General features: G+C 38.8%; 1 protein-coding gene across 11 annotated transcripts in view; it reads right to left on the bottom strand.

Moving 5' to 3' along the window:
• Nucleotides 1-14,085, bottom strand: part of BBX (BBX high mobility group box domain containing) — a 265,993-nt gene that overhangs the window by 15,832 nt on the left and 236,076 nt on the right. For 7 of the 11 annotated variants that reach the window (XM_040621187.1, XM_040621192.1, XM_040621196.1 and 4 more), the window contains 2 exons: nt 5,854-5,943; nt 4,426-4,485 (listed from right to left, as the gene is read on the bottom strand). The exons of 2 other annotated variants lie outside the window; for them this stretch is intronic. In XM_040621187.1, the coding sequence (XP_040477121.1) occupies nt 4,426-4,485; nt 5,854-5,943 (150 nt within the window). The remainder of the gene's footprint in view (nt 1-4,425; nt 4,486-5,853; nt 5,944-14,085) is intronic. 2 more of the 11 variants (XM_040621193.1, XM_040621197.1) reach the window with 1 other exon arrangement.

Below are 14,085 nucleotides of genomic sequence, written 5' to 3'. Positions count from 1 at the left end.
TCTCCTATAAACATACTGCCAGGTCACGAAGTAATGATGGGGCCTGCAGACTGTCCACATTTGAAAGAGGGATGTAATGAGATCTTGCCAGAATTTGGAAGAGGAGGTAAGCGTGAGTCTGCCCCATGCTTTGACCCAGGAGCTATCCCCAGAACATCCTGTGCTGTCTGGAGGCTAAGTTCAATGACAGCCTTCAGGGGCAGCATGGAGAGAGAACCCTATTGTAAGACGGAAGAGCTGGGGAAGGCAGGTAAGGCTAAGGCAAAGAAGTGGTCCGTCTGGGACGCAATAGCAGATCTGAGTCCAGCAATGCTAGCAAAGCAAAGGAAGGCCTGGGGGTGAGAGACAGGAAATGGAAAAAGCTCAGGGAGAAAAGCAGTCTGAAGCTGAGCACCAAGACAGCAAGCCAGTTCCCTTCCTCCCCCCCCCTTCCCCTCCCTGCCAAACTAATGGAAATGTGAGCAAAGAAAGGCTTTTGTCCTCTAAAAACAAATTAGTCATTTCTCTTTCAGCTTGTAATTGAGCACACAAACCTACCCAAGCACTGCGAAACAAGTCCACAGGGCTAGTTTTTATATTTCACGATAATCATAACACACTTGGAGCGTATCATCGGAGAGAGATAATGTGAGCTCACTTCTGGAGCAACATTAGGAATGTGGCAATAAGAGACTGTCTTGTTTTCCAAACCCTGCTCCCAAAATGTGGGGTAAATTTTTTGAGATAGCAGCACTGTGGTTGTACTGAACCCCAGGAGCCCACTAGAGTGCTCCAGAGTCATGAATTCACATTCCAACCAGGGGAATCAAACTTGCACTGAAATTATTATAGCCAAATCTGGAATCTCACTGCCTTTGGTTGGTCTCTCTTGAGCTGAAAATGTAGTCAGAAGCTGAATGCAACATAGGAAAAAGAATCAAATGAATGAGCCTTATCTAAGATCCCAAGAGACTTTGCTGAAGTTACATGGCAACTATTTTGAACTCGAGAAAAGAGATCAAGGTTATTCTGAGTGTTGTGGATCATGTTTGAAAATCTTACTATAAACCAGATTTTTCTCCCCCGTAATTAGATTTATATACTGCAAAGGAACTAATCTTCTGGAGATTCTCAGTCTAAGGTTTTTGTTTTTTTTTTTTTTTTTTTCCTCTTAAGATACCACTTATAATTGCAACATCTGAGCCAAATAAGGGCTCAGATATGCCTGAAAAATCGAAACTGCAAGCAGCCAATGTGTTTTAGTGGAAAGAGTGCTGGTTTCTTCTCTTCTTGCTTATGTTGGTCAGGCTTCAATTCCTTATCATGTATTCGGGGGCTAAAAAGCCCTCCTGAGTTCTCCGGGGCTCCTGCCAAGATCAGTTCTACAAAAAATACTGTGAAAGCCCTCTGGAAACTATAAAGCAATATTAATTATCATCATCGTTTTTATTACAATTAGAAACCTCCAACTGAAGCATGAGCATAGGACACCATAACTTAGTAAAAACATTAACACAGTGGCAGATCCAAGTCATCTTGGTTTATCTGAAAATTTAACCTTTAATTCTAGGCTGATAAGCAATCTTTTTTTATGATCTGCAAAAGTTTCAAGAAATGGTTTAGTGATTTTGAATTTTAAAAGCATGGGGAAAAATACTTAAAACAGATTATAAGCTTAGCATTTAAACTGCAGATGTGATTACTAAGCACCTAAAGATTTCTGATATTTTGGGGAAAAAAAAGAATTGCAAGCCAAATATACTCAGGATGGTGTAAAAAAAAAAGCATAGTGAACTTGAAATCATCCCCTTTAACTGAAGTCAGGAATAGCAAACTGAGTTGAACGCCTCAGTGGCAGCAACATTTCTAGTATAGACATCAGCTACAAACTACTTCCGTCTAACCCTTGCCTGGGATGGCTGACACATGTTAACATTATCCTGATTACCGTTCATCTTCTGTCCTTGTTATGTGTACTCTTCAAGGTAAAGTTTAAACAAGCCATTATGTGAGAGAGGATGAAGTAAAGGGCCTAGATAATTCACCAAGTGCACAGTTCCCACCCGAACGAGGAAATATAGGGGATGGTATGAAAATCAATAGCCAAAAAAGGCACTTCAAATTACTGGTAATTTCTGATGCGCAAACTGACTCCTTTTTTCCTGGCACTCTATACCAAGAGACATGCAGCTTTCAGTGTACATTCTTCAAAGTCTGTAACGTATCCATATGTATTAATAATAAATAAAATTAATATCACCGATAGTAACTCTATTCCCATTAAACCCCTGGGACTAGGGACTAGCCTAGAAGACTTGAAATTGATTTACTTTCCTGCCCCCTAAAGGGCAGAATTAGGGCTGCAGACTAAGGTTGCCTCTGGCACCACACCACCCACTCAACAAATCACGGTAATAACGCAAGTATGAGAAGGAGAATGACATCTGAGGTTGATGTATTACCCTCCCCCCATCATCCACCCCACGCCTAAACACACGCATCACATACACACTTAGTACACGTGTCGAGAGTGAACCTGGAGAGATTAAACACAATTTGTCCCACACTTTGTCCTTAGTGGCAGATTGGAGACTGACACCCACGCTTCCTAATTCCAACCTTATTCATTCTTTCTACCTCACTGCACACACTATGATACCACGTGCTGCATGACATGGGATTTCTGTTTAAAAGACAAAACATCTAGAACAATATCATTTTAAGTAAAGACCATTTAAATATGGTCTTAAGAGCCTTTTCGATTCCTCTGATTGTTCACCAGTGCCTTACATTTATCAAGTTTGTGCAGAATGTATCTTTAAAATTCACAAGAGCTAATACATATCACATTTTGGATGTTAGCATTTAATGCTGAGAGCAGCACAACAATTCATATTGGGCTTTGCCAGCTAAGAGCAGAAACAGTCCTCTAGAGAGGTTCTGCATGTGAAGTAACAGGCCAGAAAACAGACACACTGCTGGCATTTTTTGTAAAAGTGCAATGACATAAAAGCAGACATCTGGCTTGTGTGAACTGTGCCTACCAAATAAAAACAATTTCATGTTTGCTATAAACTCAAGTTTGAATATTTTTTGAGAAATAGTTTTCTTACTTTTTTACTTTTAATTTTTTAAGATTTTATTTATTTATTTGACAGAGAGCTAGCGAGAGAGAGAGAGAGAGCAAGAGAGCACAAGCACAAGCAGGAGGAGCAGCAGGCAGAGGGAGAAGCAGGCTCTCCACTGAGCAAGGAACCTGATTCGGGGTTCATCCCAGGACTCTGGGATCATGACCTGAGCCAAAGGCAGACGGCACCCAGGTGCCCCGAGAAAGATCTTTAACACATGAGTATTTTTGATAAATGACTTAGGCCAATGTGCATTTTAAATTTTTTCTCCCTTTCAGGAAAGGAATGAGAGTGTATTTGGGAGTCAAAAGACATGTTCTTCTTCATTAAATTCCTCTTTCTGGTTATAAGTAAATCAAAGGGCTTAGACTCAATGATCTTTAAGATTGCTTCTAGTTTTCAAATGAAGCGACTCCTAATTAAGGGCTATAAAAATGTTCGGCTCAGGGTGCCTGGGTGGCTCAGTCGGTTAAGCGCCCGACTCTGGGTTTCAGCTCAGGTCATGATTTCTGGGTTGTGGGATCAAGCCCCGTGTGGGGCTCCAAGCTCAGTGCAGAGTCTGCTTCAGATTCTCTCTTCCTCTCCCTCTGCCCCACCCAGCTCGCATGTCCAGGCACATGCTCTCTCTAAAGTACTTAAAAAAAAAATAAAGTTCAACTCCTTAAAAATAGTGACAATGAAAAAAAGGAATCAATGGTAAGAAGAGGACAGCCCCTTAACTGTCACAGAAATAAGCACCCACTGGAAGGTTCAATATTTACCAGAAATTAGGTGGACATCACAAACAAATATGGCTGTAGGAAATTCTGAAGTAAAATCTGCACCTAGAACCTGTACCATTATGCTAGTCAGCATGGAACTTTTCCTTGGTTATCCATAAGCCTCTGAGCATTCCGTCTGAACATATTTAGAGGTACTGGGAGGCATCCTGGGGCAACGTTCAGGACAGGAACACTGCTGACATGCCCCTGCCCAGCCAACCAGGAAAGCCCCACGCTTTCTCTATTCTGACTCCCATAAGCATCTCCTGCAACATGAATGCAACACTGAGTATTTTTAGTTATGGAAAACTTGAATTTCTGGTTTTTGTGGCTCAAAGGGTGTTAAGTGCCCCTCTGACAAATTAAGCTCCGTATGACACACTGCCTGACCCTCAGCAGGGTCAAAAAATCTGTCAGTTTTGATTTGAAAATGAAAAACCACCAAATTATGAGCCCTCAGGTATAGTGCTGTTGGGTGAGCCTATATAAATTATGCCTTTTTAAACCTTCCCAACACAGACTACCTGAAATGATACAGAGAATACTGCTGTGTTTACCTTCTGTAGGGTGAATGGCATCCAAGAAGAGTTGCTTGTTTGACCATTTATCCCCACTTCCTAAAAACAATGACAGAGAAAGAAAGTGAAACTCTACTCCTAGGACAGACACATAACACTATAAAAAAAAGCCAATACACAAAACAACTTATATATGAAACCTGATCACACAAGTGAAGCAGAGTTTTATTTTAACTATTTAATTCTCAAAACAGCGTTTGCCAGCTAAAATAATCAGGCGATACAGGAAATGGACTAAAAATAAACCAATTTGCCTTCTGTGAAATACACTGTTGGGTAATTTCTATGACTTTAACCATGATCACTGAAGCTCAGTTAAGAGGGAATGATAAAAGCTGACATTTTACCTCAAGAGTGAGGTTTCTCTACTGGAAGCAGAGAAAAAAAATATTAACATACAAAACAAAAGTAAGGAGCTGGAGCAGAGGTGAAAATAAAACCCCAATTAAGTAAAAGGTTGCATACAGGAACACACAGGCACATATGTCTGCACATGGAAGACAGGAGCATCTGAAGCCTCATTCCAGAAACAGAAAAGGCTTCACATCTGGCCATGCAAGTAGGACGCGAACGGGCATCGGATGAGTAGTAGTCACGACAGGAACATGCAGGGCGATGCTAAAGAAAGCCTAACTTCCGGGACATGTGGCTGTACTGCACCAGATGGGGAGATTTATCTTCTATGTGGAAGAAGAATAGGAGTCCTGAACTACGAGAAGGAGGAAATCTTCAGATGAGCCCTGAAGAGGTTCAAGGGCCCATCAAAATCCTAACAATAAGACAGATGCTCAGAGTGAAGAGACGGTGGATGGCAATGCATCTCTAGTGCCCTCCGGAAACAAGTTATATGACTGAAGGGAGTGGGGAGAGACTGGCAAAAGAAGTAACAGAGATCGGAAAAAAAAGAGACAGGTTACGGCTTCGGAGTGGAATCCTCCTAGACGAGAATCCTCAAGGGTCAGAGAAAGTACAGAAACGGTGGCACTTTCATATGAACAGGAAACTCCCTAAGGTTTCAGGAGGTAGGAAAACGTGGTCCTGGTTTGAAGGCTGCCACACATGAGAGAGACGAGAATAGTCAAAGGAAATAAGTGGATAAGAGCTCAAGAAGACTAAGCTACAAAATGCACCAAATATGGATGAAAACAAAGCAATTTTAGGATTCATATGGAACTCTGAAAATAGAGACATCATGGGATTTGAGTAGGAATCCAAGTGAAGGAGATCTCTCTTTGCAATTAGCCGTGGAGTCTAGAAATAATGAATACGCCTGCATTAGGAGCCGATGACACGGAAGCAAGCCGAGGGGAGGAAAAGGCAAAGGCGGTGCACAGAAGCGTTACTCAAAGATGAATTCACAATGGAGGTGGCCAAGAAACCTTGATGGAGGATGGAAGGCACCAATACCTTTTTCCGGAACATTAGGCTTCTCCTTTTTGTGCTTATATTTGCTGACAATTTTGTGGAATAAGTTCTTTTTCTGAGACTGGAAAGGACCTACAGACAATATTAATATAAATATATTTTAAATTGACAATGTTTCATCAAACAATACTGTGTGTTCCTAAACAATTATACCCTCCTCCCACCTGTGGTACAAGCAAAGGAGTCACAAGAAATGCCATCTTGCGTATCTTCACTCTTCTAAACTAGTGCCCAGTGCCCTTCCTTAGGCTTATTTAGAACCCAGTGAAATTTCCCTCAGGAATGTATTGGACAGAAGCCCCCATTAGGGCTGGGACTCCCTACACAGAAACTGCAGATTTAGTGACTAGAGACAGACCACAACCCATAACTGCAGAGCAACTCTAGTCTTCAACAAAGAAGTGATTTTACTTTCTTTAGATTCCTCAGTATCGTGAAGGAAAGGATGGTAGGGGCATTTCTTCTAAGAAACTGGTTTACATAATAAGAACAGCACTTTCAGGACAATAATCGGCCTGATAGCATAGGATAGCTTTCTAGCTTTTTCCGAGGTTATTCTGGGAAGAAAAGGTGCTTTAAAAATAGAAAAATATTTGCCCAAAAAATCGGGTGAGAGGGAAGCGAAGTCTCAGACTGTATCTTCGTTTTCCCAGGTAAAGAAAACAGAACTAAGATTTGTCAATCACTCAATCAGAGATGCCAACAGCAGCACTAACCTCCCCAAAGCAGGTTTCTTTCTATACTTTGCTGATACATTCCTTTGTGAAACTGACTCAAATCATCTTATGTCACTTGTTTGCTCATCTGTAAATGGGGATAATGACAGCGTAACTCAAAGAGTGGACGTGAGGATTTAAGAGTTAGAGACTCTATAAGCTGCCCCTGCTGCCACTGGCCACCTGCCAGCACCTGTACCCACATGCACTGCCCTCTTGCCAAAGGCAAACCATTCACGCTCCTGCCTAAAGGAGACAACTCACTGGCTTTTAGGTTCACAGGTATCTGCAACTGTCACCAATTTTAGAACATTTCTATTGCCTCAAAAATAAATCCCATATCCTTTAGCTATCACCCTTCCCTATTTCTGCATTCCCTCTATCCCTAAGCAATCACTAACTAATCTACTTTCTGTCTCTACAGATCTGCCCATTCTGAAAATCTCATACAAATGAATCATGTAATACAGTCTTTTGTATGTGGATTCTTTGACTTGCTAGAATGTTTGCACGGCTCATCCATGTTGTAGCATGTATCAGCATTTCACTCCTTTTTGAAGGCTGAGTAGTGTTCTGCTGTATGGATACACCACATTTTGTTTATTCACTCATTGGCTGATAGGTATCTGGGTTGTTTCCACCTTCTGGCTATTATGAATAATCCTGTTATGATTACTCATATATAAGCTTTTTGTGTGGACATGCATGCTCATTTTTTTTTTGGACATCGACCTAGCAGTAGAATTTGCTAGGTCATATGGTAACTCTATGTTTATAAACCTTTGGAGGAACCACCAGACTATTTAACATCTTGTCAACACTTACTATTTTCTGTCTTTGATTATGACCATCATTAGGATGTTTTTCTCCCATTGTAGTTTTGATTTGAGTTTTCCTGGTGCCAAATGATAAAGCATCTTTTCACGGGCCCACTGGCCATCTGTATACCTTCTCTGGATAAACGTTGATTCTGATAATTTGTCCATTTTTAAACTGAGTTGTCTTTCTTCTTACTGAGTTGTAAGAGTTGTTTATACATTCTAGATAAAAGTCCTTTATCAGATATGTAGTTTGCAAATATTTTCTCCCATTCTGTGGACTGTCTTTTCACTTTATTAGTGTTCTATGAAGCACAAAAGTTTTAAACTTTCTAATGGTCCAATTTATTTACTTTGTATTTTGGTGTCACATCAAAGGATCCATTGCCAAATCTGAGGTCACTAAGATTTGACCGCTATGCTTTCTTTGAAAAGTTTTATACCTTTAGCTTTTACATGGAGGTCTTTGATCCATTTCGAGTTAATTTTTGTGTATTGTGTGAGGTAAGTAAGAGTCCAAATTCATTCTTTTGTGGTTATCCAGTTGTCCCAGCACTGTTTTGAAAAGACTAATTTTTTCCCCATTGAATAGTCTTACCTTCCTCATTGAAAAACCATTGGCCAGTGATGTATAGGTCTGTTTCTGGGCCTTCATTTCTATTCCGTTAACCTATATAACTGTGTCAGTACCATGCTGTCTTGCCTATTGGTTTTTGTAGCTAGTTTTAAAACTGAAAAAATTTTTTTGACTATTCTGAATCTCACAATTCCACATTAATTTTAGAATCTATAAAAGAAGCTGGAATTCGAATAGGTATTGGGTTGAATCTGTAGATCAATTTGAAGGAGTATTTCCACCTTAACAATATTAAGTCTTCCAATCTATGAACATGGAGTGTTTTTTCCATTTATTTTGATTGTCTTTCTTTCAACAATACTTTGTAGTTTTCAAAGTGCTGCACATCTTTTGTTAAATTTATTCCTATGTATTTTATTCTTTTTGATGTTATTATAAATGGAATTGTTTTCCTAATTCACTTTCAGATCATTCACTGAAACTGTACAGAAATACAATGGATTTTTTTTTAAAATTTAAATTCTAGTTAGTCGACATACTGTTCAATATTGGTTTCAGTAGTAGAGTTCAGTGGTTCATCGTTTACATATAACAGCCAGTGCTCATCACAGCAAGTGCCCTCCTTAATACCCATCATTCATCTATCTCATCCCCCCATCCCTCCATCCACCCTGTTTGTTCTCCATAGTTAAAAGTCTCTCATGATTTGTTTCCTTCTCTCTTTTGTCCCCAGTCCTGAATGTTCATATGTTTTCTTTCTTAAATTCCACATATGAGTGGAATCATGGTATTTGTCTTTCTCTGACTTATTTCACATAGTATAATACACTCTAGCTCCATCCTCGTTGTTGCAAATAGCTATATTTCATTCTTTTTGATGGCTGAGTAGCATCACACACACACACACACACACACCCCACATCTTTATCCATTCATCAGTTGATGGGCACCTGGGCTCTTTCCAGGTTTGGCTATTGTTGATAATGCTGCTATAAACATTGGGGTGCATGTATTCCTTTGAATATGCACTTTTTATCCTTTGGGTAAATAGCTAGTAGTGCAATTGCTGGATCATAGGGTAGTTCTATTTTTAGCTTTTTGAGGAACCACCATACTGTTCTCCAGAGTGGTTACACCAGTTTGCATTCCCGCCAACAGTGCAAGAGGGTTCCCCTTTCTCTGCACTACAGCTGATTTTTGTATGCTTCAACCCAGTTGAACTCATTCATCTATTAGCTATAGTAGTTTTCTGGGGACACCATAGGTTTTCTATATAAAATATCATGTCATCTGTGAATAGACGTAGTTTTACTTCTTCCTTTCCACAATATACATGTCTTTTGTTTCTTTTTCTTGACTAACTGTCCTGGCTAGAACCTCAAGTACAAGGCTGAACAGAAGTGCTGAGAGTGGACATCCTTATCTTGTTCCCTACCTTAGGAGGAAGCATTGTCTGTCACTATTAACTCGGATGTTGTGAGATTTTTGTAGATGCTCTTTATCAAGTTGAGGAAGTTTCCTTCTACTCTGAGTTTGTTGAGTAGTCTCATGAAATATGTTGGATTTTGTCAAATGCTTTTTTTTCTAAATCTATTAAGATGATCACATGTGTTTTCTGTTGTTGTTTTATTGATATAGTATATTACATTGATTTTTGGATATTAAACCAACCTTGAATTCTGGGAGTAAAATCCTGCCTGGTAATGGTATATAATTCTTACTATATGTTGCTGGATTTAGTTTCCTACTATTTTGTTACGGAATTTTATGTCCCTATTTGTAAAAGAGCTATGATCTGTAGTTTTTCTTGTGACATCTTTGTCTTATTTTGACATTCGGGTCATAATTGGCCTCACAGAATGAATTAGGAAATATTCCCTCTTCTAATTTTTGAGTGAGTTTGTGAAAAATTGATATTAATCTTTTTTAAATGTTTGGTAGAATTTAGCAGTGAAGCCTGGGTTGTTGTTTTTTTTTTTCCTTTGGTACTTTTGCGATTACTAAATTCGATCTCTTTAGTAGTTATTGTTCTAATTCAGACTATTTCTTCTTATCAGTTTTCGTAGTTTGTGCTTTCTAGGAATTCTCCATTTCATGTAGGTTATCTAATTTATTGATATATAACTGTTGATATTATTCCTATATAATCTGTTCCATTTCTGTAAGGTCAGCAGTAATGTCCCCTATTAGATTTTTTATTGTAATAACCTTAGTCTTCTCTCTTTTTTAATTGGTCAGTCTATCTAAACATTTCTCCAATTTGTTGTTCTTTTCAAAGAACCAGCTTTTGGTTTCATTGACTCTTTTTGATTTTCTATTCTTTAATTTTATTAACTTCCTCTCTAATCTTTATCACTTCCTTTCTTCTACTTCCTTTAGGTTTCATTTGCTTTTTTTTTTTTAAACAGTGTTTCAAGGCAGGTCAAGATTACTGATTTGAGATCTTTTATCTTTCTTGACATATACATTTATAGCTATAAACTCTGTCTTAGTTGTATCCCATAAACTTTGGCATGTTGTATTTTCAGTTTTATTCATCTCAAAGTATTTTTTGATTTCCTTATTAATTTCTTCTTTGACTTACTGATTATTGAGTATATGTGCTGCCAAAGTAGGCACTGACTTATCGGCTATTTAGAATGTATAGCTTAATATCCACATATTTGTTTCCCAAACATTTTTCTGTTGTTGATTTTTAATTTCATTCCACTGTGATCAGAAAGCATAATTTGAATTACTTCAGTCCTTTTAAACGTGTTGGTTTGTTTCATGGCCTAGTGGATAGTGCATTCAAGAGACTGTTCCAATGTGCACTACAGAAGAATGTATATTCTACTATTGACAGGCGGAGTGTTTTATATATAGGCAAAGCTTGGAGATATTGCAGGTTTGGTTCCAGACCATCGCAATAAAGCAAACACTGCAATAAAGTGAATCAAATGAGTGTTGTGGTTTCCCAGGGCATATAAAAGTTATGTTTACATTATACTATAGTCTATTAAAGTGTTCAATAGCAGTAGGTCTACAGAAAATGTACATAATTTAATGAGAAGAGATTTTATTGCTACAAAGGCTAACCATGGGACACCTGGGTGGCTCAGGTTGGTTAAGCACCTGACTTTTAAATTTCAGCTTAGGTCATGATCTCAGGATTGAGCCTTGCACTGGATTCCACACTCAGCATGGAATCTGCTTGAGATTCTCTCTCTGCAAATAATTAAAATAAAATCTTTAAAAAAATGCTAACCATTATGAGTTGTAATCACTGATCACAGATCACCAAAGTATGACACAGAGACACCAAGTGAGTAAATGCTGAAATGCCAACAGACTTGCTTGAGACAGTATTGACAAAGACCTTCAATTTGCAAAACAACACTGCATCTGTTAAGTGCAATAAAATGAGGTATACATGTATGTCTGTTAGGTCCAGTTAACGCAGAGTGGTCAAGTCTTCTCTTTCCTTGTTGACCTTTTGCCTAGTTGTCCTATCAAACCCATTATTTTTCCCATAGCACTTCTCACCTTCTAACACATTATATGCTTTGCTTAGGCTGGTACCCCTGCCATAATGTAACCACATGGCAGCAGGGTTCTCTGTTTTCACATGCCGGAATGGTGTTTAGCAGATGGTTGGTTCTGCACAGTATCTGCTCCATGAACAAACAAACTTCTTAAACCACTGACTGGCACAAAGGAAGAGCTCCAGAAATGACATCTGTCGCTATTATTACCGATAATAGAAAGTTGTGCAAGTGTTTTTTGATGACTACACCAAGCCATCCTTTTAAATAACGAAAAGCAAATACTTCTGGATTAGCTGGTGGTGGTTTGAAATAGAAACAGAATATGCCTTGTTGATTTCTTAGGGGGCAAGGGGGGAAGTGAGCAACAAGGGAAAGAAAATAAATTTAACACAAAAAATATATTGTATATGTACATACTACATTAATATTACAGGTATTCTCTATAATCCATTAACAATCACTGCCTCCTATGTATTTTATACAACCCAGGAAATTCAGGGCTGGTGCACCTGAATGATACACAGGCAATCACAGAAAAGAGAAGTGGAAGAATGCAGAAAAACAATTCTGAGACCTCTTAGGACCATAAGGATGGATGAAATGGGTTAGGAAAGAAGCAAAGGATACGTATTTTCAGACCCAACCATACTCAGTGAAATCTGAAAAGTACAATTTAAGGACAAAGCTAAAGATAGAGGTTGTCAATTTTAACATGAGAAAAGAACATCCAGAGTGATTTAGTACATAGAGGAGCTTCTGTAAACTTTTATTTTTAAACTTCCTTGCTCCCAGCCATCCCCCAAACTATAGCTATAAAACAAAACTTCAGATAAAAAAGAAAGTGACAAACTTGAAGGAGTAATAGACAAGATATAATTGCAGTCACTGAGAACCAGCAATTTCAGAGTCAAGAAATGAACAATCTGACTTCTGCTCACCCCTGTGGTACATACGTGTGATATTTTGTCTAGAGGAAAATAAAGTCAAAATTTGTGATAAATAGCAAATACAGGAAATTTGCTACCATTTTTTCCTTAGTTAATTATATTAACTCAGCAACATACATGGAGGGAAAAGAAGGTAGGCAGGAAGTGAAAAGTGAAAAAGAGTTTTAGAAGGAATGGTTCAGAAAGCAAAACATGCAATGGAGGGCGCCTGGCTGGCTCCGTCGACAGAACATGCAACTCCCGATCTTGGGGCTGTGAGTTCCAGCCCCACGTTGCGGGTAGAGGTTACCTTAAAAAAAATTGCAATAGTCTTTCACTAAACTACTAGGTCAAGTTCTGATTCTTTGAATCAGCTTCTACTTCCTTATGACAAAAATCACTTGTTGCCGGCATGGAAACTAGCTTAGAAGTGGCTCTACTTTTGGGCAGGATGGCCTGTATTGTGATGATATCCATCGCCTTTGCACATAACTTCACAGCTGGGGAGAACATTGAAAACCCCAACCTGAGAAGATAAGAGGGCTACCATAGAGACATTAAGAATAACCTTTCTAACACATTAACATTATTCATGGTTTGCTAAAACATGGACATCTTGGGGGTAAGGAGGTATAGTGATACAGGAGCCACTTCGGTATTAGCCTGGTGTGATCATTTCTCAAGGTGAGCAGGTGATATGAATTAAGTGAACCTTGTTCTTTAGAACTGTTGTAGGGAACAAAGGTTACGCGTGACTCGAATGGTGGTGGCTTATGCCCAGGTTCTATGGTTTCATGTTTCTAAGCTATAAAAAGAGCAGAACTTTTATTCCAAAACTAGGCTGTCACTTTTGTAATAGACAAATAAATAATAAATAACCAATGAAACAATAAATTCCTTTGTGATAATTTATAGCAAAGTGCTCCCAGCTACTGGGCATGTGGATCTGCTGACTTGAATAAGTCTGAGTAATAAAGTTCGGATTCACTGAGGGGCAGGCACTACCTCACTGGGCTGGACATGAAGGCCTTGTTAGGGAACTTGGGGTTACATCAGGTAGTAAACCTTTTAGATCTGCAAATGTGCTGTCACCACGTTCCTGAAAATACTTAGTGGCGATGAAGATGCTCAAACAGTGAAGAGGGCAAAATACAGAGTTCTGCTTTAACTGGAAGCTGTAACGTCCTGACACGAAGGGCTGGTGGGGCTGACATCAGCTCTTAGTCCTCTAACACTGAAAGTATCCTCAGTTTGGCTCAATCTCAAACAGGGGGTTCTGCCCTCAACCTTTAATTTTGTAAACCTACTTCTTTTATTACCATTGTAATTTTTAAAAAATCTCAAATCCTTAATCACTGGGAATTCCAACCTTAAAATCTAAGCATGGACTGGAAGAAAAATGAGGACCGACAGCATGTTTGATAACAGGCTAAGGAACAATGTGAGAAGACTAAGAGATAGAGAAGGAGAAGTGAAGTCAAGGGTCAAGCTGGGACATAATTTAAACACTCTAAGTTGAACTCAATTAACTTTTTCTCAATTAACTTTGTCTGAAAATTACTATTCTGTAGAGCACTTTGACTTCTGATACTTTTGTAAAAGTGCTTCATACATTAACAATATACTTAAAAGAATGTGTCAAAACCTATC

Source organism: Ursus maritimus, unplaced genomic scaffold (genome assembly GCF_017311325.1).
Source record: "Ursus maritimus isolate PB19 unplaced genomic scaffold, ASM1731132v1 scaffold_4, whole genome shotgun sequence".
NCBI classification, from domain to species: Eukaryota; Metazoa; Chordata; class Mammalia; order Carnivora; family Ursidae; genus Ursus; species Ursus maritimus.
The sequence above is the reverse complement of the archived record's forward strand: the minus strand, read 5'-3'. Positions and strand labels throughout refer to the sequence as shown.